The sequence below is a fragment of the Corapipo altera genome, unplaced genomic scaffold (genome assembly GCF_003945725.1).
Source record: "Corapipo altera isolate COAL_440 unplaced genomic scaffold, ASM394572v1 150, whole genome shotgun sequence".
NCBI classification, from domain to species: Eukaryota; Metazoa; Chordata; class Aves; order Passeriformes; family Pipridae; genus Corapipo; species Corapipo altera.
Genome location: NW_020884941.1, coordinates 3,285,013 through 3,311,059, shown reverse-complemented (window position 1 = coordinate 3,311,059; position 26,047 = coordinate 3,285,013). Strand labels below are relative to the sequence as shown.

Genomic DNA, 26,047 nt, shown 5'->3' with positions numbered 1-26,047 from the left:
TGACATTTGTATTCAGTCAAATACACTTTTAAACGTACTTTGGATTTATATGAATTTTAACTTCTTGTCAGAAGAACTTTCTTGTTCCCTGAAAGTGGAAGATGGTTGTGTTTCCTTACAGTACATGAGCTGAAGTTCTTTTCTAATGTAACAGCATTTTGAATGCATGAGATTTCCCATCATCCATTATTAGCTTCTTTAATTTTTTTTTCTCATTTCAACTGCCCAATTCTGCAACCAAAATTACCATGATAACATCTCACAGTCATATGGGACTTGTACTTGTATAATGTTAGGATGGAATTAAGAGTTTCTGCTTTGGATGCAGAGCCAAACATTCAAGCGCATTTTAAATGCTGAAATGAGAGAAACTGTCTTGGAACAGGCTGTTCTCACCCTGAACCAGATTTCTTGGTGCATTTCCAGCAGTACTGAATATAACTGCAAAATGGGCCCCAGAACCAAGATTTAGGACCCAGTAGGACATGACCTGTTCTATTGCTTTGCTCCCTGTTGTGTTAGAACCAACCTAAGGCAGATTGTGTTCCAGGCCCACACCTGCTGTGTGTGAAAGCAGGACACAGAGCTACCTGGAGCTGGGGGATTAATAACCGACTTCATGCACATGAAGTTCTCACCTGCCAGATTTCCCAGGCTGAAGTTTATTTTGTACCATGAGACTGGATTTAAAATAAGCCCTGCAATTCTTCATTGTGTGTCAACCTCTACTGAAAGTAGGGAGGTGGTTGGGATAGTATTGGGTGGAGGATGGTACCTAAGGGCTTACTGGAATATTATAAAAAATAAAGCATCACATTGTTCTGTTATCCCAAATACTAAAACTCTATAATCTTGTTCTGACTACGAAATAGTGAATGTCACAATAGGTGCTTGTAAATCATTCAAGTTTGGAGAATAAATAAAGCATTTGCCTGAGGGGAAACGTAAATTTTTATTCCCACTTTGGTGGGAAATTAATGTGATTTGTAGGATTGCTGTTGGTTAAAATGAAAAGGTGAAGGGATTCAGATGAGTGCCATGTGCATGGTTATTTCTGTTGTGCCATTTAAATATATGGCTGTAACTATCAACAGCTCCTGTTCTAGGAAGCTCAGAAACAGGCTGAGAGTAGGAATTGTGCCTGGACTGGGATGTCATTCAAGCATAGAGTTCAGGTTGTGTGGGCAGGTACCTCACATCTTCATATTCTGTTCTTATAGCCCTAACATTCTGAAGTTTAGGAATTGCTGAACAAGCCATAACAGAGGAGAAAAAAACATTGGCAACTGTAAGTACCTAAGGTGATGTTAGCTGAAAGTCATTGAAATGCTGTTCCCCACAGCTGTGAGAGGGCTCATAGATCAGCTCAATTTTATCCTGCCAATATTTATGCTCCCTATTACACATGGAAAAGCAGCTGGACCAAATCTGCTTCCTCTGACTGCCTCACACTTTGCACGTTATCTGAACATCTCCAAGGGCATATGAGCTTTCTGTGATCAAGGATTCAGAGAATGTTTAAGCATGTGCTTAAGTTGAGTTTGTAAGCAATCTTACAGAAGAGCTCTGGGTGGACCTAGAGCACCCTGAAGCATCTTCTCCAGACCAACTAGCTGTTTTGTGTAGCACGAAACATGGTGTAATGTCAACAACATTATTGAAGAACAGGAAAAAGGAACAGCCTGGGGAAGATCCCTCCTCCTGTAGGTGTCCTCATCTCCCAATCTATTAACTAAATTAAATAATATTTTCTAAATGCCCTGAGGCACTGATGGATTATGCACAGATGTTTCTCATAATGCAGCCCACCTGATAGGCCAGAGTACTCATCAAAACATTACTAGAGAACAGCAGTAGCTCTGCCCTTGGGGACTGCTGGGTCCATCCCTACCTAAAGTTCACCAAGTTTTGTGGTGTATCCCATTGTACAAGACTTGATACAGGCACTGAGATAGGGTTAGGAAGAAAGAAAGAAAGAAAAATCTAGATGTACAGTGAGAGAGGGACAACAAAAGCCATTGCCAAAACATTTGGAAGGCTGTTGGTAGCGTTCCCTCAACACCATGTGAGCTGGGGACGTGGCTGATATCTTGGCTTAGAGCCCAGTCAAGGTTTAGAGTCAAGATTATGGCTCTGAGAATGAGAAATTCAACGATACAGTGAGAGTGGAGTTCAGGGGTGTTACCACAGTAAAGTGAAGTGTTTTACCAGGGCTCTCCCCTGAGGTGTCCTTTGCCTGGGGGACTGGAGTGCCCCACGGATAAATGCTGTCTTAGGGGTAGGTGAGGGATGGGGCCAAGTGGCTCTTAGGCAGGGACAGTGGGGTCATAGAATCGTTTAAGTTGGAAAAAAGTTTAAGATCATCAAGTCCAACAGTTAACCCAGTACTGCCTTCTCAACCAGAGCTTTATATCCCTCTGCTTCCTTCTGAGTTGTGTTTCCTTTGTGAAGTGTGGATGGTGCCTGTGCCAGCACCAAGCCAGGCACCACAGTTCACTGGGAGGGAGTGTAACCAGAACCAGAGGTGTAGAGCCTGCACAGCAGCTCTCGATGCCCTGGCATGATCCACTCATGCCAAAAGCATTAGGACTGTCACTGCCAGAGAGGAAAAGAACATGCCACGACTTTTTCCCTATCACAGCCAGGGTTAACAAAATACAACCCCAACATCCACTCATTTTGCTTGGGACAGAGCTACTCTCCTATGTAAACAGAGATTAATTTCATTGCGTCCTTCTAATGGCCCCCACTGTCAAATTGTGTTTAGGATTGCACAGAGGTCCAGGGAGAGGGCAGAGTTCCCAGTTTCACTAATGAAATTTGTTTTCAAGCCTGTATCTTTTTTTTTTTTAAACTCTTCTCTCTTTCCCAGAAATGTGTTCTGCTTTTCAACCTTAGAATTCATATCTCACATTTCTAGCATGCTGAGAGACTCCAGCTCCATGCTTCTTTACTTCCTGTCTGTGATGGTTTAACCTCTAGGCATTCACATGGCTTCACCACCACCCCCGAGCTGGAGTTTTGTGATTCCTTATCTATTGCTATCCATTTCATATTATTCTCTGCTGTTCTTTGAGTATTTGGATTTGACATTCCTATTACTTCTAATCAAAGGAAGTGACTGAATACCAAGGAGCAGTCTTTGACATCAGATTGTGTGAATGTTGCTGTGTAGATAGAGTACAGAGCTGCAGGAGTGCTAATACTTCAGCATAGGTAAAGCTGTGGTCATATGCATTTCTCCTTGTTAGGGAGATCCTGGCAGTGTCTTGAAAAGTCAGCTCCTTGACCAAAATCCCTGTGTTATGTCAAATTCTGTTTAGAGTAAAGCCAACCCTGAGGAAAACCATGAGTTCACTAGTTATCTTTTAAATAGTTCCAGTTCTTTTAAATCATTTTACTATTACTGACACTTTATGGCTGAACAGAAATGCCAAATTACAACCCCAAGATAAACAAAACTTAGGCTCTCTTGCAAGAACAGTATCTGTGATTTGCAGGATGAGAATTCGTGCTGCACTGTCACAAATGAACAGGCATCAGCTTGGAGCAAGGAGGAGCCTGGGGGCTGGTTCCAGCTTCTGGCCTTGTTATTGAGGATACTACTGTGACAGTAGTTTTAAAAACATAGGCACTTATCCTCTGCAGCAAGTAGTCACCACTAATCCTCTCTTTGCTGAGTCACTGAAGAACCTCCAATGGAACTGCTTGGACCCAAAGCAAGTTTCATCTTTAATTTCATGTGGCTATTATGGATAGTAGCTCTTAACTGTAGTCTGATGTAAATATTCTCTGTCTTGCTCTCTGTTGGAAATGATTTCCAGTCCACCACGTTCTCAGCGAGACAGATATATTGTCACTGCTTCTACTGTGATTGTTGGTTCAGCAGTTAACACCTTGAATCTCAGTTGATTTCAGGTGTCAACATAAATATAACTGGGATGAGAACTTGCTTTTGGGTTTCTAGTGGGTCATGGGAAATGAAGTTTATAATTTCTAAGCTGTGATTTGACATGTGTTTATCTTGAACTCTTCTGTCACAATGTATTTGCATTTATTGGGACATCCCCAAGCTAAATATTGATGCAGGGTTATGATTGAATTGGTAAAGCCTGTGTTTTTGGATAAGAACAAGCAGTTACTTAAATCTCCCTTTTTCTTTCTTGTTATAAATCCCTTTTTAGTTCATCTTCCAGGGCTCCTGCTGGGCCATGACTGTACTTCATCTTGTTTTTTCAGAAAAAACCCTAAAAGTTGGCTCAGTTGCCTAAAGGGTCCTTCAGAGGACAGTCAGCTCTCTCAGACTCAGTGGGTTTCTTTCTCTCTGTTTGTTCACTTAGAGTAATGTTCCCAAAGCCTTTATTCCAGGCCCTTGCATGGGCTCCTCCCTGGGACTTCAGGGGTCAGGATGCTGCAGTCAGGAGGGTGTTACAGGGGGCAGGAGTAGCAGTGGTTTTCAGTAGAAGTGCCAGTGCTGCCTGCTCTGAGCGCGGCGCTTTCCCAGTAACCTCATGGCTCTGGACTCCCTGGGGGTGCAGCAGGTGATGAGGGGCCTGACACCACAGATCCTCTCAAATGGTGAAGAGTCAGTGTTTCTTTAGATCGAATAGAGCTACTTTGATGATTCCTGCTTTTCCAAAGTGGAGACTCACCGCTCTTATTCCACTGCTGGAGTAGCAGCGGTTTAGGGACCCAAGAGTCCTGAAGGGAAGCAGCACAGTGAAGATGTGTTTTGCTCCAGTAACTTTTATCACCCAGTGAATCAGAAGCTGGATGAAATTGGAGAAATTCGTTAATCTAAATTGTCAAGGGTTCCCAGATACAAAGAGCACACTTGTGGCTCAGGAAGTTTCTGAGTTGCAAGTGTCTGGGGGCTGGGAGAGTATTTAGGAAAAAGCACTACACATTTGTTGCCATACTTTTCCTGTTATAGTCTTCCCTGGGCATCCACTACCAGCTGCTGTCAGAGGCAGGAGCTGTAGGGCTCTCAGTTTGACCCAGATGTCTGATTTTGTGTTCTAATGTAAATATAGTCAACATCTAAGCCTATTGTTTACAAAGTGTGGAAACTGAATGTAAGCAAATGAGACAAATGTTCTTTAGATGAAACAGCATCTGTGACCATGAAACCGGGACAGGGCTGCACTGAATGTCTTTACATTGGAATGTTGAACTATTTCAATTTTTAAATTTTTTTTCCTCTTTCTAAGCAGTGTCTGAGGAACAGAGATGTTTTCTGGATATAAGCACTTTTGCTTTTACTGAGTTTATGTTTTTAAAATGTCTGTTTGCTTGGCCTTGAGCAAACAAGCCTCCAAAATATGGTGTTGGGCAATCCTGACCACTAATATGTGTGTGATCAATGTTTTTATATGTGTATCCAACCCTGTTCAGACTGACTGAATTTCATGTCAGGCAAGGAAATATGAAATGTGTACAGTCTGCTGAGTGTCCAGGGTTGGCAGGTTTCTGGGATCCAGCAGTGATCTGCCCTTGACTCTGCAGCAAGTGTCAGATCTTGAGAAGGAAGGAGAAGAGGGAAAGTCCAACTTGGCTTCAAGTCTGAAAAGCGGCACCTTTTTAGCATTTGACATGAAATAGAGACTGACACCCAGGAACTGAGGTTCACTTGTCTCTTCTCAGTCAGCCCAGGCTGTTGGGAGTGGGAACAGGCAAAGAAAAGAAAAAGTACTGATTACTTTTTGGCAGGAGCACAGGCCCTGGTGAGGGCTGACTCCAGAAGAAGTGTTTCTTTTGGGGTTGGGGTAGTCCTTGGTGATGGCTGCCTGACTTTGAGGGACTAAGTTTTCTCATTCCAGGAGGTGATGTATGCTGGGCAGAGCTGCTGAAAGAAGAGAATTGTCCCTGTGGCAGAGGCATGGCCAGTCTGTGCCATGTCAGGAGGGAGCTGTCAGGGAGAGAGCAGCCTCAGGCACCAAATGTCCCAGAAAGGAGAGAGATTAAGTTTTAGTAATAAGGCACTGCCCATGGCTTTGGGCAACCCAGAGGATCTCTGTAACCAATTACAGATTCCACATGGTTTGGGGATGGAATGCCTTTTGGCTGTGCAGCACTGAACAGGCTGGATCTCCAGCTGGGAAGGTTGTGTGTACATGATGAGGATCTCAGGAAAGAAAGCAGCACGGAGGAGGAAAGATGGAGGAATATGATGGGAATACTTACAGTTACCCGATGAGAGAGCTGTGGATCTCAGCCTTCTGTAATTCTTCCCGGGGCCTGAAGTGACAGAAAGGTTGGTCACTGCTCCTGAACAGCATCCAAAAGACTCTGCCTGAACTAAGCAGCAGAAGTGGAAGTGCTGTGAAAGTTGCTGGTGCAGACAGGAAGGAGAAGAGGGCCAGGAAATAAGCCAAGATGCAATTAGCCACTAGTCTCGTGACTGTGGCACCTGGAGTTGGGTTTTGATTTCTTGATTTTCAGAGAGGATGATGTGTGAGGCTGAAGGACCAAGTCCCTTTCCTTTTGGTTTCAGCACCATTCTGGCTCCTGACATGGAGCTCTGGAGAGGCACACAGCGATCCAGTTTCTGTGGTCCGAAAGCTTTCAAATTAATTTAATTTTCATTAAACTAGGACACCCTGTCCGGTCACTGCTGGAAGTCTTTTAATCTATTGCAGACAAACCCCAGATGTTTCTGTGTGCATTATTTATTTTAAGAAGTCCTTTCTACACTGACCCTGGTGCACCATGTAGAAACTGTTTCTCTTTGTTAAATGCTGCTGCTTCCATTTGCCCTTTGCTATGGAGACCAATAGCTCTGCTTTTTGTGCAATAAGCAAATAAATGAGTAAAACAAAAACAAAAAACCAAACCCTCAAGGTTTTCTTGAATCAAATTTTTTATCTTGTGCAACTACCTTTCTTTTGATGACTTCTGTGGAAGTCTACACATTGCTGTACTGCCTTAGGGTTTGAATCCAGAGAAGACTTGTGAAATGTGCTGGTACAGCTGTTGCTACATGATTTGGAAAGGGATCCTGTAATTATTGAGAACTAGAATATATTGCTGACTTACTTTTCCAATCTGATAAGCTAAAAATGTCTTACTTCAATATGGTAATAAACGTAACCAACTGTTGTGCAAAAAAGGTCTTTAAATATACAAGGTAGAAAAGAAAGGAAGGATATGCATGAAATTGTGAAAATGGCTTATTCTCTATTGCAATAAAAACATGTAGCACGCATCCATCTCAGCTCAGATATCCTTACACTATACCTTTAACATTAACAAAGATTACTATTCCAGTTCTGAATGTGGGGAAGTGGGAAGTGGGGTTTTTTTCCATTCCCATTTTTCATTCTCATGAATGAGCAACAGTTGACTTTTTGCATTTTCTACCCCATGTTCCAGCTGAGTAAATTTTGGGGCAATAATGTCAGCATGTCCCTAGAGGAAAGAGTGTGAAATTTTGAAGGAAGAAAGGATTACAGTGATCACTGTGTGGGAAAGTGGCTAAGGATAAGTAATACAAGGGCTCCAAAGGGAATTGTGCAAGAAACTGGAAAGAACATTTTTGAAAGTATTTGAATACTGGGGAATTTCCAAAGTAAAGCATCAGTGAAAGATGAGCAGAGAAAAAGAAAAGGACAGAAAACAAGTTCTAGAAAACTGATTTTCTCTTTCCCTGCATGCTGCTCCTCCACTTTTTAGGGAAGAAAGCATTTTCTTGTATTCTTGCACAAGGAAAGGGTTACCTCACACCAGAGTTCCCAGGGCCATTCAGAAGGCAGGGAAGTCATTGTGAAGCAATGCTGTTATCCCTGGAACCAAGACAGAACCTGGAGCCTATGTCTGTAGTTGCACAATCAGCAGTAACCTTCATTTTTTGTGCCAGGAAATGGCAAGGGCTGTTCGTGGTGCTGCTTTTTATCCTTCTGTCAGCCTCTCCTTTGCTTTGCTTGTGAAGTACATGAGGATCATAAGGGCAGTTAAGAACCTGCTTTTCCCACCTTCCCTAGCAGAGAAACTCAGCTTGCCCTGATTTTCTGTGTGTGCTGTCTCTCTGAGATCCTTACTGACTTGCAGTACTCACACATCTGGCTTGTATTTCCACGACTTGTCCTTCCCAAAAAGCTGGAAGTGCAGTGGGGAGAGGGCAGAGGTGCAGAGTTCTTAGGCCATGTTTAAGCTGGAATTCATGACAGGGGAGTCTAAGGCAAGTGTGAGTCTCTCCAGCAGTTTGTAGCTTCCCAGAGGCACAATCTGGTCCCTTTCTACCCTTCCTGCACCAGTTCCACATGTTCTCCCTCACTCTCCCTTTCAGCACCAGCTCTGATGCTGGTGGATCTCACTGGATTCCAGTGAGATGGTAGGAGACTGCAGAACTGCAGAGGGGATGCTGTGTGTGTGCTTTCATTTCTCAGGAGCTGCAGGGATAGGAAGAGATGGGGCCTGCTGTCTCCAAATGATCTCTTTGGCTCCATTTGTTCTCTGATTGACCAGTCCTGCTCATTTTGGAGAGCAGATAAAATCCAGATGCTGGTCTTGACTCAAAGATTGCAATATGATTAAACAATTTGGAAAGGCTCACTGTTCTCAGCAGTACAGCTCTGTTATTTACCTGGTAATCTCAGAAAAGCCTCAGCTCTCATTTAGGGGATTTTCAGAAAATATTTCCCATGCTTGCTCCTCTTTCTGAGAGGATGAGGTTGTTTTCGGATGGTGTCTTAAGACAAAAGTCCCCTTAACTAACACAAGGAACTTTAAAAAAAAAAAAAAAGGCAAAAAGAAAAAGGTTGTAGCAGCTGCTATTTTAGTCAATACAGAGTTCAGACAGAGTTTACTGTTGATATCTTTGGATGCACGCAATGCTCCCTTTTGTCTTCTACTGCCAATACTTTCAGCTGTTATATTATTGTACTAATGAGGTTCAGTCTTTAAGAAAACTTCTGGATTTGGTCCAGAAGGGCACGCAAGAGTTAAAGGCTGAATCAGAAAGTTTCACTGTTAATCTAACCTTGAGCATGGCTCCACTGTTACAGGAAGAGTGAAATGCTGATGCTTGCAGTAAACTGTGCCTGCATATCCTCATCAAATAAAGTTAATGGAGAAGAGTTTCCCTTGGGCAGTGGTTTGTGCCATGTGTCCCACTAAGTAGAGCTGTGCAAAAGTTGACTTTCAATATATCACTGTCGTTGTAGAATAGAGGATGTTCAGGTTTGGGTTCCACACAGCATTTCTCTCAGGCATTATTTTGTAACCAGCAGAAAAGGAAGAAGGAGGGAGCAGCTCTACCTTTAATCTTGAAAAAGTCAATAAAGATATAGGAACCCCTGAATTCTCCTGGATCCCTTTTTGCTTTCAGTGATGTGAGGAGTGGTTCATGTCCTGTGACTGTCCTGTTCAAGTGCTTTCCCTTTGTTCATACTTACAGCCCACAGAGATCCTTTAAGTGGAAAACTGAAAGTTAGTGTGGCTGAGGAAAATAGTACCAGAGTAGTGCTGGACTGTAGATATTTGTCCTCCTCAAGACGTAGGTTTGTCCTCTCCCAGTCATCCATCACTGTCCTGCTGCTGCGCTCCCAATATATGGACTGCTCATGGTCACCCTCCAACCCTTCCAGGGTTTGTAGGAGGAATCTGTTTAACCATCACAACTACAGCCAGAAGCGTGTTTTCAAGATTGGAGATGAAGTACTGCCAAGTTTCTCAGCTAGAACTGGGGGAGTTTTTCCCTGGCATCCTTTGAAATTAAAAGGAAAACCAAAAAGCCTTCATTCAGAAGGTACTTAATCTCAGTGAAACATAAGTCCATGAGTAATTTTAGAGCATATTTCCCTTTTCTGATTGCAATAACAAAAGAAGCAGAGTTTGGTTTTCCTCAATCAGAGCATTTTATGGGATTAACTTTCATCCTGAATTCTGAGAAATAACAGAGGGAAGAGAGATATGAAAGAAATCTTGAATACCAGAATTTCCTGATTCCAGGTATGTCTTTTTCCAGATGTCTGAAAACTTGGGTTTTGTGGGAGAAGACCAATAGCCCTTGATAAAGAAAACTTGTTTGTGTGCAAAGGAAAACACTGTGCAAAGATTAGTGTGCATCAGTTTCTGAAAAACTGTACTGAGACAAATGGACCATGAGCACCAACATCTGTGACACTCACAGTCATGTCCCTTGGAAAATTGGAACAATAAATTCCCAGAGTGTTCCCTATTATTTTTGTTGCTTGATTATCGTATAGAGACAACTATGTGTTGTTTATACCAACTATATGCTGTGTATTCCTGGGTTATAATAAACATGACTGGAGGATGAGACAAATGGCATACGAAATACATCCAATTTGGCTTTTGGTTGCATGCTCTTGGAAACCTTGCCAGACTCTTTTCCAATGGTTTAAACTTAATTTAGAGTTGGAAAATGTAAAATGCACTTCTTTTTTGTTACAATAAGAGCTTGGTGACTGAAGACAATTTCTGCAAACAAACACCAGCAGAAAGCAGCATCCTCCTGGGTATGCTGCAATGTAACTTGGATATTGTAGAGACAAAGGCAAATGAAGGTATTTAGGACACTAGCATGAGAATGCCTTGTGAGTTTGGTGTGCATTTAGGGTTCTTTTAATTTATATATTTAAAAGATGAGATGAAGAGTGATAAACTGAGTGTCAGTATCTTAGGTTTTTCTTTGTTGAGTACAAGTGTCTGGCTTTCTGTCCTGGCCTTCCCAGACATGGGCTGGAAGATGACACTTGCTTTTGCCTTTCTTGCTTCTTCCAAGTCTCCTCCTTGACTGCACAATGGTAGTTTTCCAGATAGAGATGTTTGATGTGCTGAGTTAAAAAGGAAATTTGATGGAAATTTGGAGACTACAGTTGAATTTTCTATGTCATTTGATGGAAGTGAATGGGCAAAATCCACTTGAATCTTGAGTCTGTTGGTACTGAGTGGCCAGGGATTCCAGCCCTGTTATGAATTTAAAGGGAAGAGCTTTCCCGGAAAGCACCAGAATGATGATTCTTTAAGTGTTATAGAGTAATTTTCAAAAACAGAACATCAAAGTATATAGGGATTGAGAAATTCTACAAGATCAGCAATGTTTTGCAATGGAATGAAATGAAGAGTCACACTAGAGATGAGGATGCTTGTTTACACATGCCAAGTGTATTCGCCAAATGAGACAGAGGCGTGGAGACCAAGAAATTATTACCTAAGGACCATGGTTTTATCTCAGACAAAACAAGGTATTTTTCTTGGACTATCTTCAGTTCCCCAAGATAACCTTACGGGAATATACAACTGTAATAAAGACACTTCAGCCTATCAAATCCATTCCTTGAGATATGACACGTGAAATAATATTGCTTAGTTATGAGATAAAGTTTAGCAGGAGAGGTTCAAAGTCTGCACTGAAATACATGTGTAAATCTGTGCAGGTGAATTCCCCTTCTCCCAAATCTAGCTGGGATAGGATCACAGGTAACATCTTTTAGAAAGACAGGTGGCAGATGGGGAGCCCTATCTTTAAGTTCTTGAGTGCAAGGAGAACTGTATAACTAAGAGGCTCTTACAGAGCTATTTCACTGTGTAACAATTCACGTGCTCATCACTGCTCTGTCAGGGATCAGGTTCTAGCCTTGTATATTGTATTTAGCTTTTACATCTTTGAGTGGTCATATGGAAACAAAATACCCCAAGTTTGCAGAGTAGGACTGATGTAATTTCCACGGTGATTCACCATGTAGGCCACCTTTGTTAGGTAATTTGCTTTGTGTGGCAAGAATAGAAGTCAAGAATGTGTGAAGCCAAGAAGCAGTGTAAAGTGCACTTCCCTTTGAAGTGCTCCAGCAGTGAATGTGTTAAATGTTTTCATCAGAGACTTAAAAAAAAAAAGGCAAGAAAAAGTTTACTTTCTTAAAGAGAGTGAAAAGCCTCTCACACCTAGGAGAGTAGGAAAGAAGGAGTACACCGTTCCCTTTTTCACAGCTTTTAATCTTAAAACAATGTAATTCTCAGTCGCTGGGGGCAGAGCCCACTGAAACGGGACCTCCCTCACAAAACTGCCGGGATCCTCTTATTTCCACCCCGAGCAAAGCAGGCGCCTTCTCGAAAGGAGTGAAAGTCTCCCAGCTCCTCCGGCGGCACGGGAATAACCATGTCCACGGGGAAGATCTGCTGCCTGGTGCTGCTGACCCTGGGGGTGCTGGCGGTGGCCGTGACACTCGTGGTCATCCTGACCCAGCCCCGGTGCGGTCCCCAGCGCTACCTGCACGGTGCCGTGGCTGCCGACACCGAGACCTGCTCTAACATCGGCCGGTACGTGCGCGGACCTCTCGGCTTTTTGGGTCACTTGTCGTGTATGTCGTGCCTCGTGCTGACAGACAGGACAAGCACTAACCACGGGAATGTGCCGGGTTTCTGCCCGTCCCCGCTTTGGGGCTGAGCAACGATGCTGGTCCCTGCGTGGAGCAGCTCGGGGGGCAGACGGAGCCCCTGCTCTGAGGTTGATGCTCATTTTCGTTGTCCAATGTCGCAAAAATTTGCAGCTCTGCAAACCCATGGATTTTTGGAGGGTATAAATATTTATAGTATAAAAATACAAGGCTGTTTTTAAGTGGGGAAGTGGGAAATTTACTGTTCACAGCGTGGTGATGGGTCGGGTAAGTGGCTTAGAAATAAGAAGTTGGAGGAGCTTGCAGAGAGCTGCAGCTGGGCTTCAACAGAGGCAAGGAAGGTCAGGCTGAGAGGGAAAGGAGGACTGTGCATCCCAGTCTTTAGTAGGGGATATGTTTCTGGACTGAAGCCTGCAGCAGGTGTGTCTGGTATGAAGAAAAAAAGCAAGGAGCAGATTTAATTGAAATTAATCCAAGACAGTATAAGTACAAAAGACATACTTACATCACTTGGAAAGAAAGATGTAGATTAAAAAAATTCTCCAGCTGCCGAGGTTGTGCCACTCCAGTTTGTGTAATAACTTCTCTCTTAAATATTTTGACTCCCATGTTATTATTTTACTGTTACTGTTCCTACTGTTATTAAATGCTTGTATACACAAAAGCAGAAGGATGCAAGTTTACACGCTGTGTGTGATGCTGGATGCTCCAGCAATGGATGCTGGAGCTGTGTGCTCTACTTTGTGGCTGGAGGAGTGAGATGTGGTGCCCTTATACCACACTTTGCCATGTCTCTCATGGGATTCTTGCAATGACATGTTGACACAGCAATGACCAAACCCTAAAGCTGAAACTAAGTGTCAGGAAGGACCTAGGACTAGACGTCCTTATCAGATCTTGTCAGCTGTAGCACTGAGGTATCTCTACAGAGGTAGAGCACCACACTTTGATTGAGGGTCATGTGTCTCTCTAGGAGTTTGCGCTACAATTAAACTCATTGCAGCAGTGATCCCTATAAAAGGAGATAAGTAATTGGACAGGGTGTGGTCTGGATAGATGAGAAAGATAATGGTCCTAAATTCCCCAGGCATAGCCTCCAGGGAAGTGGCAGATTTCTGTCTGAAAGTGGGTGAGCCATACTCAGAGAGCCATGTGTGACATACCAAGAGCCAGCTCAGAGAGTGTTTTCTGTTGCGTTTCAGTCTCCAGAGAGGCTGGAAAGATGCTGAGATTGAGGGCCAGTCTGCAGACTGGGATGAAGATCTTCATCAGGGAATGCTCCTCCAGGCACGAGTGTTTCTGAGGACATGGTGAGGGGTGTATGGCATTGGTTTCAGAGGGACAGTGGCAGTACAAGATATGCAACCTCTTACACAATTGTGAATGTGGCTGGAAAACTTGTGTGAGAATTTGGTGTTTTTCAGGCTTTGAGAAAATGTACCTGATGTTACATGTTAAGGTCTTAATGCATTGCATTGAAATGCATACCATACGATCTCAAAGTTTCTTTTTAAAGTTGTTCTTCACTGCAAAGTATCCCAGAACCATGGTTTTCCCTGACACCAGGCTTTGTACATGTGCTGCTCCATAGCCCATAATCCAGGGGCTCTGGGGAGCACTATCCCAGGTGAGTGTAGTGGTCCTTCTTCCCTCTTTTCCCAGCCTTCTAACCTGCTGTCTTGGGCCTTCTGCGGAGGTGACTCGGTTTCTCAGGAAGCCCTGATCTCTTTTGTCATCAGTTAAAAGCTTCAGTTTCAGAAGAACACCATGCAGGGACATTGGTGTGGTGAGTCCATCCCCTGCTGCAAGGAGATGGATGGGCAAGCCTGAGCCTCAGTCTCCAAGTTCAGAGCTACAGCCAGGGAGCAGCTTGCTCCAGGGAGGACAAAAGACATGCAGGCCCCAACAGAAAGCCCCGTGGTTCCCTACCATTTCTTTTCTTCCCACTTGTCCACATGCCGTTTTCCTTACGGGCAGTGGTTCCGAGGCATTTACGAAAACAAAGGAAAGCCACAATCAGTGTTCCTGCTGGCAGCATCCTGTTCCCAGCCCCAGCAGGACCCAGCCATATCAATGGATGTAAAATAAACAGCAGTCCCTATGTTTGCTTTGTGTTCCCGTGCAGCCTCTGCTGCAGTTGCAGGGAGCAGTTGCACTGCAATTAATGAACAATTACATTTTCCCTTCTGGCTTTGCCTTATCTGAGCAATAACCCAATAAAACAGTCAGAAACCTTCCTAGCAAACACAGAGCTGGCTACTGGCATGGTATGCAGGAAACACCACCCCATTTCCACTGCAAGGAAAAGATGTTTTTCAGCTGTGCTTGATTCCTCAAGAAGAGCTTGTTGAGACACATTTCTGTAGCAGAACCTCATTGCTGTCAGCAGCATGAGGGTATCTTAATGCCTGTGTGTTCTTTGATGTGGCTGTGCCTAGTTAGTAACAGTTGTGGGATTTTACTGTTTGTTTTTTTCTATTTCTTTGTTGGTTTTGCCTTTGGGAATACAGGGAGATGATGGGGGTGTTTTTGTGCTAATATCACATAAGCCCAGAAAGGCATGCTGGAGGAGCAATGAAGTTACTGTTGTGCTAATTGACACGTTAAGTCTCAGGAGTTTGCTTCACATGGACCCATCATTCCTGCTTCAGTGCCCCGTCCAGCTGACCAGCATATACCTTTTTATTGGGAATGGCACTTGGGGACAAAGGGATCAGTTGTTTGGTTCCCAGCATGTGGAAACTCTCTCCTGTGCATCCTCCTCCACATCTGGGAACTCCTTGCCATCCCCTTTTGTCAAAAGCATTTGTGAGCAGCTGCAGTTCTCTCTGTCCATAACTCCCAGAGGAAGACCAGCCTCACACAGGTCTGGTCCCTGGTTGCTCTTTCCTCCTGCAGACTGCCCCTTCTTTCCCTCTATCTCTTCCTTCTCACTCCCACAAAGGAAGGCTCCTCTCTGTGCTCTCACACCCCACACTGCTGCCAGGAGCTTTTTCCACCTGCTACCTGCTCTCCTCAAGCTGGGGCTGCCTTGCAGGGGCCCCAAGGAGGCATTTTCACATGGTTCCTCCATTCTGTCATTCTTGGATTTTAACACTGTCTTTTTTCTCCCTTTCCACCACAGGGACATCCTGAAAAGTGGAGGCACAGCTGTGGATGCTGCCATTGCTGGCTTGATCTGCACCTCGGTGATGAATCCTCAGAGTTCGGGCCTGGGTGGTGGGGTCATATTTACCATCTATAATGCCAGCACAGGTATGGGCCAGCCCTGGCCTCTCCATGGTGCCCTGTCCCTGTGCAGACACCCAGCTGCTGTGGAGAAGCCAGAATCCTTCCTGTTCTCTCAGAGCAATATTTTGAATATAAAAGCTGCATCCTTCGATCACAAACCAGGCTTCCCCTCCTAACCCAAAGCATCCATCACATGGAGCTGTGATCATCATTTTACAGCAAGGATGTGTGTAGGGAAGAAAGAGCTTTGATATAAAATGAATTGAGTTTGCCTCTCCAAAGCAATCCCAAATTTCAAAGTCACACAGCAGACTGCAGTAAGGTGTGAGCAGTGCTGAGATGCCACTGGTCTGCCACGGAAGCAGAAAGGAGCAGAGTGAGGCGTGTGCTGGAAATGAGTTCATCTGAGCCCTTGGGCTGGGACTTCAGGGGCTCATCATGCCCCAGCAGCTCAGGCAGTGCCTACTGACATGGGGGCTGCATCTCACTGCCCTTGCTGGCATGGGAATTCCCAGCAGGGAAGCAGCAGGGAGACCTGTCCCAGGAGATGCCTCTTCACTTCAGAAGTCTAAATCTGACAATGTTCGGGGCCTGCTGGGAAGCCTTCCTGTGTTTGGCTTAACCTCTAATGCTGTATTCTTGCTTTTATGTTTTTAATGTGGGGGGGTTTTAAGTCTTGGCTTCCAAAAGCCCCCAGAGCTTACAGATCTAAATAGTAAAATCAACAATGAAAACAGTAACAATACCAGAATCTTAAAACCCCTGCCAAGTAGTCTTACAGAGTCATGAATCTGGAAACACTTGGCTGCGTATCATGCAAAAGCTTAATTTGGCAGAACACCTATATTTTTTTCCCTTTCCTTTTGGCAGAGGTAACTTTGTTTCCTGACAACAGTTCTCTTCTGCTACCTGAGTTATGCTGCACAAAGCTGCCCATGGCCCTGCACAGCTCAGGTGCTTTGTACACCAGGGAGCACTGTGGGCTCCTGCAGCACAGCTGGCTCTGGGAACTGTCACAGAAAAGGATAAATGCAAGGCAGAGAAGGAGGCAAAATGATAGGCTAGACCTGAAATACAAGTCTATACGAGTGCAAGTTTTGTTGTGTTTGGCTTTGTTTATATTCTCCTTTTAAGCTCCCTGATACATAGGGGATCTTTCAGTATCACCATTCTGCTTATAAATACGATGGACCTACCTCACCATCACTTGGTAAATGGCCCTCCAAGGAACTTGAGGCTCATGTTATGTCTCTGACATGTCCCACCTGCCGAGGAAGTGCAGGAACCTAAAAATCAGGTGTAGAGCAGCACATTCCAGCCATGTCCCAGGCCCAAGAGCCCTGAGGGGAACCCTAATAGCTGAAGACAAGTCCTGGCCTTGTCCCTGTACCTTCATTGTCTCCAGGTAGGTGCTGTTTGGTTTGCTCTAAATAAAAGCAAGGGAGCAAAGGACAAGGTGTGCTGAGACCTGACCCTGCAGGTGCGCTGGACACACTTATCAAAAGTCTCAATTTAGGACAGCTGAGCTCTGGGCCAGCAGCATGTGTGGTGCTACAGCTGAAAATGTGATGTTCACCTGCTTCAGGAAGACAGTGTAATGCCTTTCCCTCTTCTCCTCTCTAGGAACAGTCGAGGTGATCAATGCCCGTGAGACAGTCCCACGAGTGTTTCCTCACAATTTACTGTCTGGCTGTGGCCCTGGTTTACCCATTGGTAAGGACACAGACTGGGCCATGAGGGATCTGTGCCCTCCTGGCACGCACAAAGCTCAGGGTGGGAAACCGAGAACCTCGCTGACTTCATCTGGAGCTTCATTTAATTTAACACACTCTACCTGGACTGGCTTTTGCAAAAGCAAGAAAAAATACTAGGTCCATAACTAGGTGACACTGGCAGCCTGACCAGCGAGGAGGGTGGGGAGCCAACATGAGGAGAAATCACAATGTAATTTCTCTTCATAGGAAGTCTGCAGTTCAAGACCAGATTTCCCAAAGGACTCACTCATTTCCCAGCAGTTCTTACAGAGAAAAATGAAGTCAATAACTGTTCAGACTTTCTGGAAATGAAAGAAATCAATCTAATGTGCTTGCCCCTGTCCATATGTTGGGGAAGCACCCTGGCACATTGGGATTTGAGTTGCTGGGCTCAGGCACTCTTGCTTTAGCAGCACATCTTGGATTCTCTACATTTCTTGCTCTGTTCATTCTCCTTTCCTAGCACATTTTCTTTTAGTGCATGTCCTAGTTCCTGGAGGAGATGTTCTTATCCTTGGAAGAAGAGCCTGAAAAGGAATTGGGAATAACTGGTTGGAAGGGACGGCTGGAGGTCTCTGGTCCAGCTCCTGCAGAGAGCAGTGATATCAGGGTTAGCTCAGGCTGCTCAGGGCCTCGTCCTGTGATGTTTTTGAGTTTCTCCAAGGATGAAGAACTTCACAGCTTCACTTGCTCTGATGTCTGATCAGGCTCCACAAGTGCTTTGTCTCCAAAATCCAGCTGACACCTCCCTTGCTGCAGCATGTGCCTGTTGCCTGTTTTGCTTTCACCTCACCTCTGAATCTGGCTCTGGCCTCTCTATACCCCTTCTGTTGGACAGTGGAAGAGATACATGAACAAACAAGGGTAATAAACAAACCAAGCCTGCTTTTAGAAGCCTTGGTTGCCTCTACAAACTCACACTTCCATTGGAGTGCTTTGCCAGTGACTTCCTGGGTGTGACACTGCTGCTGTGCTCTTCAGGTGCCCCCTGGATTGGTGTGCCAGGAGAACTCCGTGGGTATGAGGAAGCCCACAAGCGATATGGCCACTTACCATGGAAAGACCTCTTTGAACCAACCATCAAGCTCCTTTCAGAGCCACTTGTCGTTTCCCCAGTTGTGGACAAAATAATCAATCACCCAGACTTCTCCATGCCAGGAAAAAAACTGTGGTAAGACCCATGAATGAAGCTGCAGCTTGAGGACCACTATTCCCTCAGCCTCAGACCCTTTCTCTGAGATGCTGGCATGGAGCACAGGCTGCTGCTGTGGCTTGTGCTCAGGGAATACTTGCTATGGAGTGGGAGGGAATCACAGAAGTGGATTTTTTAAATATTTTTTTTCTGTCAGCAACTTTTTTTTTTTTTTTAATTTAGAGTGGCTTGATGCAGCAAAACAGTCTGCTAAGCATGATTACTGATGAGAAGGATCTGGCTGTATGTGGTCTGCCTCCATCTGTGTGGAAATTGTCCCCTGACAGCAGGGCCCTATGGCAGACACTCGTTTGGAGAAGCCCCACTGACCTGAGCCATGGTCAAAGTGTTGGGTTCTGTGGAGGAAACTGTCTGAGGAAGGAGTGCCTGGTGCTGTGGGTCACATTTGGCTGAGAGCTTTCCTCCACGTAGCCCGCAGTGTAGCACTGCCTTGGAAAGTACATGATGTGCATAAACTAGATCAGCTTTGGGCAGGAAAAAGAGATTATTGGCCCTGGGGACAGAGCAAGCACGTGCAGTAAACTGATGAATGTTCTTCTTTAACAGCCCACTGCTGTGTGATGGTCAAAGGTTTCTGAAGAGGGGAGAGACCTTCAGGTGGCCAGCGCTGCTGCAAACACTGCAAACTGTAGCAGAACATGGAGCCGCAGCATTTTATGAGGGACAGATAGGAAAGGCACTGGTGGAGGATGTCAGGAAGGCTGGTAGGTAACAGCTATAGTCAGTCCTGATAGACAAGCCTTTTCCCAGCTGTTGGCTCTCAGTGAGCCTCTACCAGGGGAAAGCCAACACAAGCCTTTTTCTTGCTGCTTGGGATGGTACCTGGCATGGGAAGAGGCCACCTTTGCCCAGTTCTTATAACTCAGACCCAAAAGCAGCACTGAGACCATCTGCTGCTCTGGCCTTCCCCCCTAGTGTTCATGCAGTGGCCTGTCTGACTCCCTCAGGCTTTGTGACATCCTGGGGTTTGGCAGCAGATCAGGACCCGTGACAATAGTGCTGTGCTTGGTGGAAGGAATTTGGGATATTCAGGGATGCCTCTTCACAGTGCCCTGTTGTAGCCAGCCCACAGCACCAGGACCAGTTGATGTGCTAATGCCAGCCACTGGTTCTCTGTTGAAGGGTCCAGTCTCTCACTGGAGGACCTTCGGATGTACCGAGCAGAGGTGTCCTCAGCTCTGAACATCACCCTCAACAACCACACCACGGTGTTTGCTCCGGGACCGCCCATGGGAGGTGCAGTGCTCATGTTCATCCTCAAGGTATTGGAAGGTAAATTCCTAGCGGAAAAGGGGGAGCAAGAGGTTTTCAGGGAGTGTTGCTCCAGAGTGGTAAACCAGTAATGGGCAGAAATGGAGCTGGCAAGTCAGAATGGGCCCCAGAGCAGCAGTGTGACTGTGCTATGCAGGAGGGTGATGACCTGTCTCACTCATACAATGGATCAGCATCACTGTAGCTGCTGCAAAGGCCAAAGGATACACAATTTTCCCAAGGCTTCAAAAGACATTGAAGTCACAGTGAAAATTAGTACTTGGTTGTTTCTGTGTCTATATCCTACTAAAGCATAGGGGAGACTTGGTAAGAACTGGGGTTGAAAGTGGAGGGTACTTTGAGCTTTTTTTTACTCTTCTTGAAAAAACATTGCCTTGGGTCTATTAACAAAATTATTTCATCCTGCTCCATAGAGTATAAACTCCATGAAGCATCACTGGCAACACCTGAGGAGAAGGTAGAAACCTACCATCACATTGCAGAGGCTCTGAAGTTTGGCAACATGCTAAGACCCCACATGAGTGACCCAGCCTTCTCTAGAGCTCAGGTGAGCTGACACAGTGCATGGATACAGTCCTATAGCACCAAACAACACTCCAACACTCTCCTGCTTTGCAGCCATGGAAAGGAAGAAAATACTTAGAGCTGTTAGTGAAGAGCAGTGTGGCTCAGTTGGCCAAAGCAGAGGCAGGATTATGCTGTTTACTCTGAAGCTTCAGCTCTAGGCTGGCACTCACTTGCCTGATAAAGGACAAGCACATGCCTGTGCCAATGCTGAGGGGCCTCAGTACTGAGCTGGTTTTGTTTTCTGGGATGAGAGTTGCTTGGGGCTGAATGCTGCCAATGCAAGGCCCCAAGCTCTGGCTATTGAGGCTGAATTCCCCAGACCTCCACATACCCAAAGACACGACCACGCTGTGGTGGCACCAGCTCAGTGTCCTTGCTGTGATTGCAGGTGACTGTGGGGACCATGCTGTCTGACAGCTTTGTTGAGCTTGTCAGGCACCGAATAGATGCTCGTGGTGACCACCCACTCAGCCATTACAACTTGTTGGAGTCCATCTACAACGGCAAGTACAAAAGCATGGGCACAAGCCACATCTCTGTGCTCGCTGCAGATGGCAGTGCCGTGTCCGCCACCAGCACCATCAACTACCCGTGAGTAGCCAAGGGTTGGAGACTGAGTCACACAGGCCACGTGTCAGGTTCACAGGGTACCTGCAAGGGCTGTTTACCAGAAATACAGAACCCTTGGGCTTCACTGATTTAGGCAGCTCCTTACTTGTGAATGCCTTTTCCATGTGACAGCAAAGGTCTGTGAGCATCAGCTCCAAGGACCATCACAATTCAGGAGGATGCAAGAACTTGCTGAGCTATTGCTGAGTTTCTGTGGGTTGGGCAAATCCCCACAGGCAATAGTAACAGGGAGTTTGTCTCTGGCAGTAGCAGCAGCAGAAATTCCTTTTGGACACTCTTGCTGGGGCAGTTGCAGGCTGGGAGGAAAAAGAGGTAACCCACAGGGTGCCTTGTTCAGTTAATGTCATCAACAACAGGAGAGCCCTGGGCACTGAAAGGCTTCATCTTTCCCCTCTGCAGGTTTGGCTCCTTTGTGTATTCTAACCAAACCGGGATCATTTTAAACAATGAACTTGCTGATTTCTGCACAGCAAACAGAAGCATTAACCCAGGTGAGCATTCCCATCCTCAAAATAAAGCACAGGGCCAGGAGATGGATACACAGGCTGTGTACAAGTGGGCAGGGACTACCTGTAAACTACAAGTACTCTTTCCTTTCGTAGGTCTGGATGAGAGGAAGTTTGTTTCAGACTAAAAGAGGATAAAGCCCTGTAGTGTGTCTGTCTACTCACATATCCCCTTGCATGGATACACAGGAGTTTTGGATTCTGACCAGAGAAATCAGAAATTAAAAAAAGTGCTGAAGCTGATCACTGATTACTGGGGGGCGGGAAGGAGTGAAGAAACTACTGCTAAGACAAGCTTGCTGACATTTTAGGCTCATCTCTGATTCTAAATATATAGCTACTGCACAGTCAGTAATGCTACAGCCTTGCACTGAGCTCTGTAACACAGCAGTGCTGGTGCAGACACAGCTCTGTGCAATCAGCTATCCCTGGTGCAGGGTCCCTCAGACCTGCCAGGAGAGGACATCATGGCAGGATTGCTGACAAGGGTTCCTCAGCTGGGCTGAATGAGCTGCAGGAGCCCTGAATACTTATAGGATACCCTGTTCTGCATCAAGAGGAGCTTCCTGTTCAGACTGCACCATAAAGGTCCAGCTTCTTGGGAGACAGGCCTTTGGCACAAGGAAACTCATTTTTCTGGAAGTCTTGAGATTCTTAAGGAAGGAGTAGTAGTTTGGTTTTCTGTGGGAAATACTGAAAGGTGAGATAGGTGAACTTGTGTCCCTCCAATCCTGTTAAGAGCCACATGGAAAGAACAATACTCTCTGTCTCTGCTCTAGGAGAGAAGCCTACCTCAGCAATGGTGCCTTCCATCCTCATCTCCAAGACGGGAGACATGCTGGTGATCGGGGGAGCAGGTGGGCGCTGGATTATCAGTGCTACTACCATGGTAAGTGAACAGCTACCACACAGCAACAATTTGCACCAAGCAAGGGGAGCACACACTGTCCTGAACTACTCAGCTCCCCTCAGGTCTTGACGCCATGGTGTTTGTTTTTTTTTTAATTTGCAATTTAGAAGTCGTAAAGGCTGCAGGCTGGAGGCCAGGGAAAGCACTCTGGGAAGAATTATTATGTGTTCACCCTGTTCTTTTACTTACTCTGAGCATCTGATATTGGTCCCCATTAAAGCAGGAGAGGAGGCTGGTAGGACTGGGAGTCTGGCTCAGTGCAGCCTGTTGAACAGTCCAGGTTGCAGGCAGGACTTACAGCAGATCTGCTCTGGCTGAACACCAGTGCAGAGATTGGCAGCATGTGACCCAGGTTCTTTCCGTGTATCTCCAGTCAGGCAGTGTGGGGTTTGGTTCATTGCAGGCAATTATAAACAAGCTGTGGTTTGGCTACGACTTGGAACATGCCATTTCAGCTCCCGTCATGCACACTTTGGGTGACAGTGTCATCTTTGAGGGGCATTTCAGCGAGGTGAGTGGCCTTGATTGGCTCTTCTTGTCTTCTCCTCTTGGTGGAAAGCAGATTGCTCTTGTAACTCTCCTGGATAATCTGTATTTTGCCTCTGCTAACCTCCTTCTTATTTAAATCTCACTTTCTCAACCTGACTCCACATACACATCTTGATTTTCACAACTGCCAACGCTAAGACCTCAGGCCCCTGCTCCATTCACCCCATTTCCTCTTCTCTCCCCCACAGGAAGTTAGGAGTGGCCTGCTGAGAAGAGGACATAAAGAAAAGAAAGATAAATTTGTAATGAATGTTGTGCAGGGAATTTCCAAGGAAGGAAAATGCATCTCTGCTTACTCTGATAAAAGGAAGCTGGGGAAGTCGGCTGGATATTAGCATGGAATGCCATCACAACTCACAAAGCAAAAGGAGATAACTAGATCCAGAACATGCTTTCCTTCAACATGCCCATAATTGCCTGTTCCCACCAAGATGCCTCCTGGAGCATGGGCAAAACCTGTGACTACACCTAATTCCAGCAGACTGCAGGTACCCTCGGGCAGTATAAGGAGAGGTCAGCCAGCCTTGTTTAGAGCTACACCTTCCATTACTTATGTGATATACTGAAAAACATATTTCTTGAGCACATCAGCTACTCAGAATGAGAGAATAAAAAGTGGGAAAGGAAAATTGGTCCAAACCCCACTGGGAACACTGTGAAATGACCCAGCTGTATCTTCTGTTCCTGCTGGAGTCTCAGTTAAGAGTAGAATTGGTTTCTTTCAGGCTGTTCCACAAGAAGTTTATTACTACTGGGGCTCAGCAATGTGAAATACAGAACTATTTTGGCTATGAAGACTACAAGGAGTGTAGGACTGGGAGTCTGGCTCAGTGCAGCCTCTTGAACAGTCCAGGTTTGCACCGTGCTGCAGGCAGGACTTATGGCAGATCTGCTCTGGCTGAGCACCAGTGCAGGGGTCAGGATTTTAAAATCTGAAGCATCCAGGCTTAGAGGGTGGGTTTGGAAAGGGAAGACATGCTGCTGGTTTTGGAAGCTTTAGAACTTTCTTCAAAATGCAAAGGAAACACGATCAGGAGACATCACTTGTAGCCATGACTCAGCCTGGCCAGGCAAACACCAGCAGTGCTGGGGAGTGATGCAGCACCATCAGGCATTAGCAGAATTCTCTTCTCCCACAGCCTGTGCACAGGCACCAGGCTACCTTCTTTAGTCAGCCTCTAATGTTCCCTTCAGATCACAAGGAGGATGTTGTAGAACTCTAAGAACTATCACAGAGTGAGAAAACTTCTGGAGAAGAGACCTGAACTCATGCACCTGGACCCAAAAGGTCTTTTGCAATTAATCCATAACTTTGCTCAAAATGGCCCAGAATCAAACATTTTAAAAAATAAAACCAAAAAAAGACAAACCCCTCAAAGCTCTTCTCAAATATGCAGGGGCAAACTCCCAGAATCCCCCAAAACTCCATTTTCTGAAAGCTTATGAGCCTGACTGCCCTATGGGCACAGTGTTGTGTGTGTGTCTGGAAGTGAATCAATCAATCAGAGCCAGGCCTAGCAGAGCCCTCCCCTTCACACACATGGCCCATGGGTCTCCTAATGCACAAACAAGTACCATCCCTCTGCAAACAGCATGACAAGCACACTCTATTAAAAAACCACAAATTAAAACAAGGCCAGCTAGGTTTTATGCCAATGTTCTTAGCCACAAAGTCGGTCCCATGAAGCCGTCAATTTACTGAAATCTCAGCCTTCACTTGCATTTTAATGATGGTCTGAGTGAAGATGACCAGAGCCAGACGTGTTTTGCTTCAGAATTGTACACCAAGGACTGTAGTATGACCACCCCTGCATCAGAGCTAATGATTGCTACGTTACCAGATCATAACCGCAGGCACTTAATCAAGGATCTGGAAGACAAGTTACTTCTGTACAGAGCCAGCTCCATGCACTCCTTTGTCCAGCTGGAATTTATCTTCATTCCCTAGTTCAGAAGAACTACTGGTTTCTCCATCAGATCTGCTTACTCAAGCCATGGCCCTGTGAGACAGGACTACAGTGCTGCTGAATGGGAATAGAGAAAGGGAATAGGCCCAAAGGCTGAGGGGGGTAGTATTTATGTTCATTTGGAAGGGGTTACATTGACTATGACTAACAAAACCCCCCAATCTACTTAAGTTGCTGAAGTTTTCTACTTTGATTAACTCCCTTACCCCAGGTGCCAGTTCCTGGGTGCATTGATTCTAGTGACAGAAATAACACCCCAACAGCAGAGCTGTGCAGGGGAAGCACTTAGAGGCACCAGACACCATCTGCAGCTCACACTGCAGCTCCAGACAGACTAACTAGACCGGAGGCTGGCTTTAGCAAGGTCTGTAGCTATTTCCAGCTAATCCCACTGAGCTTAGAGTTTACAGACAGCAACCAAGAACGGCACTGGCTGGAGACAGGGAGACTGGTTTCCCTTCAAGGCCACCTTCAGCAGTGCTCTGGGCCCTCTCCATCACATTTCACTACAGAAAACCGAAGTCACCAAGTAACTAAGTCTTCCATTACCTTCTCTTCTCACATACTTTAGGGTAAAGCACCAGCATACTGCAGCCCTATCACCTTTCCAGTGGAGTAACATCACAGCTTCTTCCCACCATAAAGACATGGGAATAATATCTGTAGTGCAGTGCTCACTACAATTTAACTACTTTGCTACTAATTTCACAACTGAGCCAACTGAGCAGTTTTAAAACCCACCACAGCTTTAATTTGCAAGGCAGAAAGGAATCTTTAATCTGCAAGGCAGACTTCTCACTGCAGCAGAGACTTCCAGTCCTGTAGTCCTCACTAGCAGAACACCTGGTGAAGCTGAGAAATTGTACCTGCCTTGGCACCTCTGCTCTTGCCCTGCCACCTCCTCACTGCTGCTGAAATCTGCTTGGGTCAGGAGCCTCCCAGTTTGGTCTTTCCCCATTCATGCTCCTCCCCACAAGAGAGCATTATTTTTGTACTGAAATCAACTTACAGGGACTTTCAAAGCATCATTGTACAGAGGCTGCTCTATTTTCTAATGAAATCTATAAATTATACTTTTAATAAAGTGTTTTG

At 45.4% G+C, this 26,047-nt stretch overlaps 1 protein-coding gene across 2 annotated transcripts; it reads left to right on the top strand.

Moving 5' to 3' along the window:
• Nucleotides 1–581: 581 nt before the first annotated feature.
• GGT5 (gamma-glutamyltransferase 5) lies at nt 582–26,047 on the top strand. Of its 2 annotated transcripts, XM_027661657.1 has the most exons (14): nt 582–734; nt 1,221–1,288; nt 3,501–3,723; nt 15,481–15,611; nt 17,211–17,300; nt 18,323–18,512; nt 19,101–19,258; nt 19,677–19,826; nt 20,240–20,373; nt 20,782–20,984; nt 21,423–21,514; nt 22,309–22,418; nt 22,843–22,950; nt 23,177–26,047. In XM_027661657.1, exons 4-14 carry the CDS (start codon nt 15,548–15,550, stop codon nt 23,321–23,323), a joined length of 1,446 nt encoding a protein of 481 aa, XP_027517458.1. In that variant the 5' UTR covers nt 582–734; nt 1,221–1,288; nt 3,501–3,723; nt 15,481–15,547; the 3' UTR covers nt 23,324–26,047. The 2 variants fall into 2 exon arrangements, with proteins under 2 accessions (XP_027517458.1, XP_027517457.1); XM_027661656.1 differs by lacking the exons at nt 582–734; nt 1,221–1,288; nt 3,501–3,723 and adding an exon at nt 11,858–12,279.

Coding starts and splice junctions, on each gene's coding strand:
- GGT5 (XM_027661656.1), top strand. CDS start 12,119: ATGTCCACGGGGAAGATCTGCTGCCTGGTGCTGCTGACCCTGGGGGTG. Junction 12,280..15,480: donor ACCTGCTCTAACATCGGCCG/GTACGTGCGCGG, acceptor TTTCCACCACAG/GGACATCCTGAAAAGTGGAG. Junction 15,612..17,210: donor CATCTATAATGCCAGCACAG/GTATGGGCCAGC, acceptor TCTCCTCTCTAG/GAACAGTCGAGGTGATCAAT.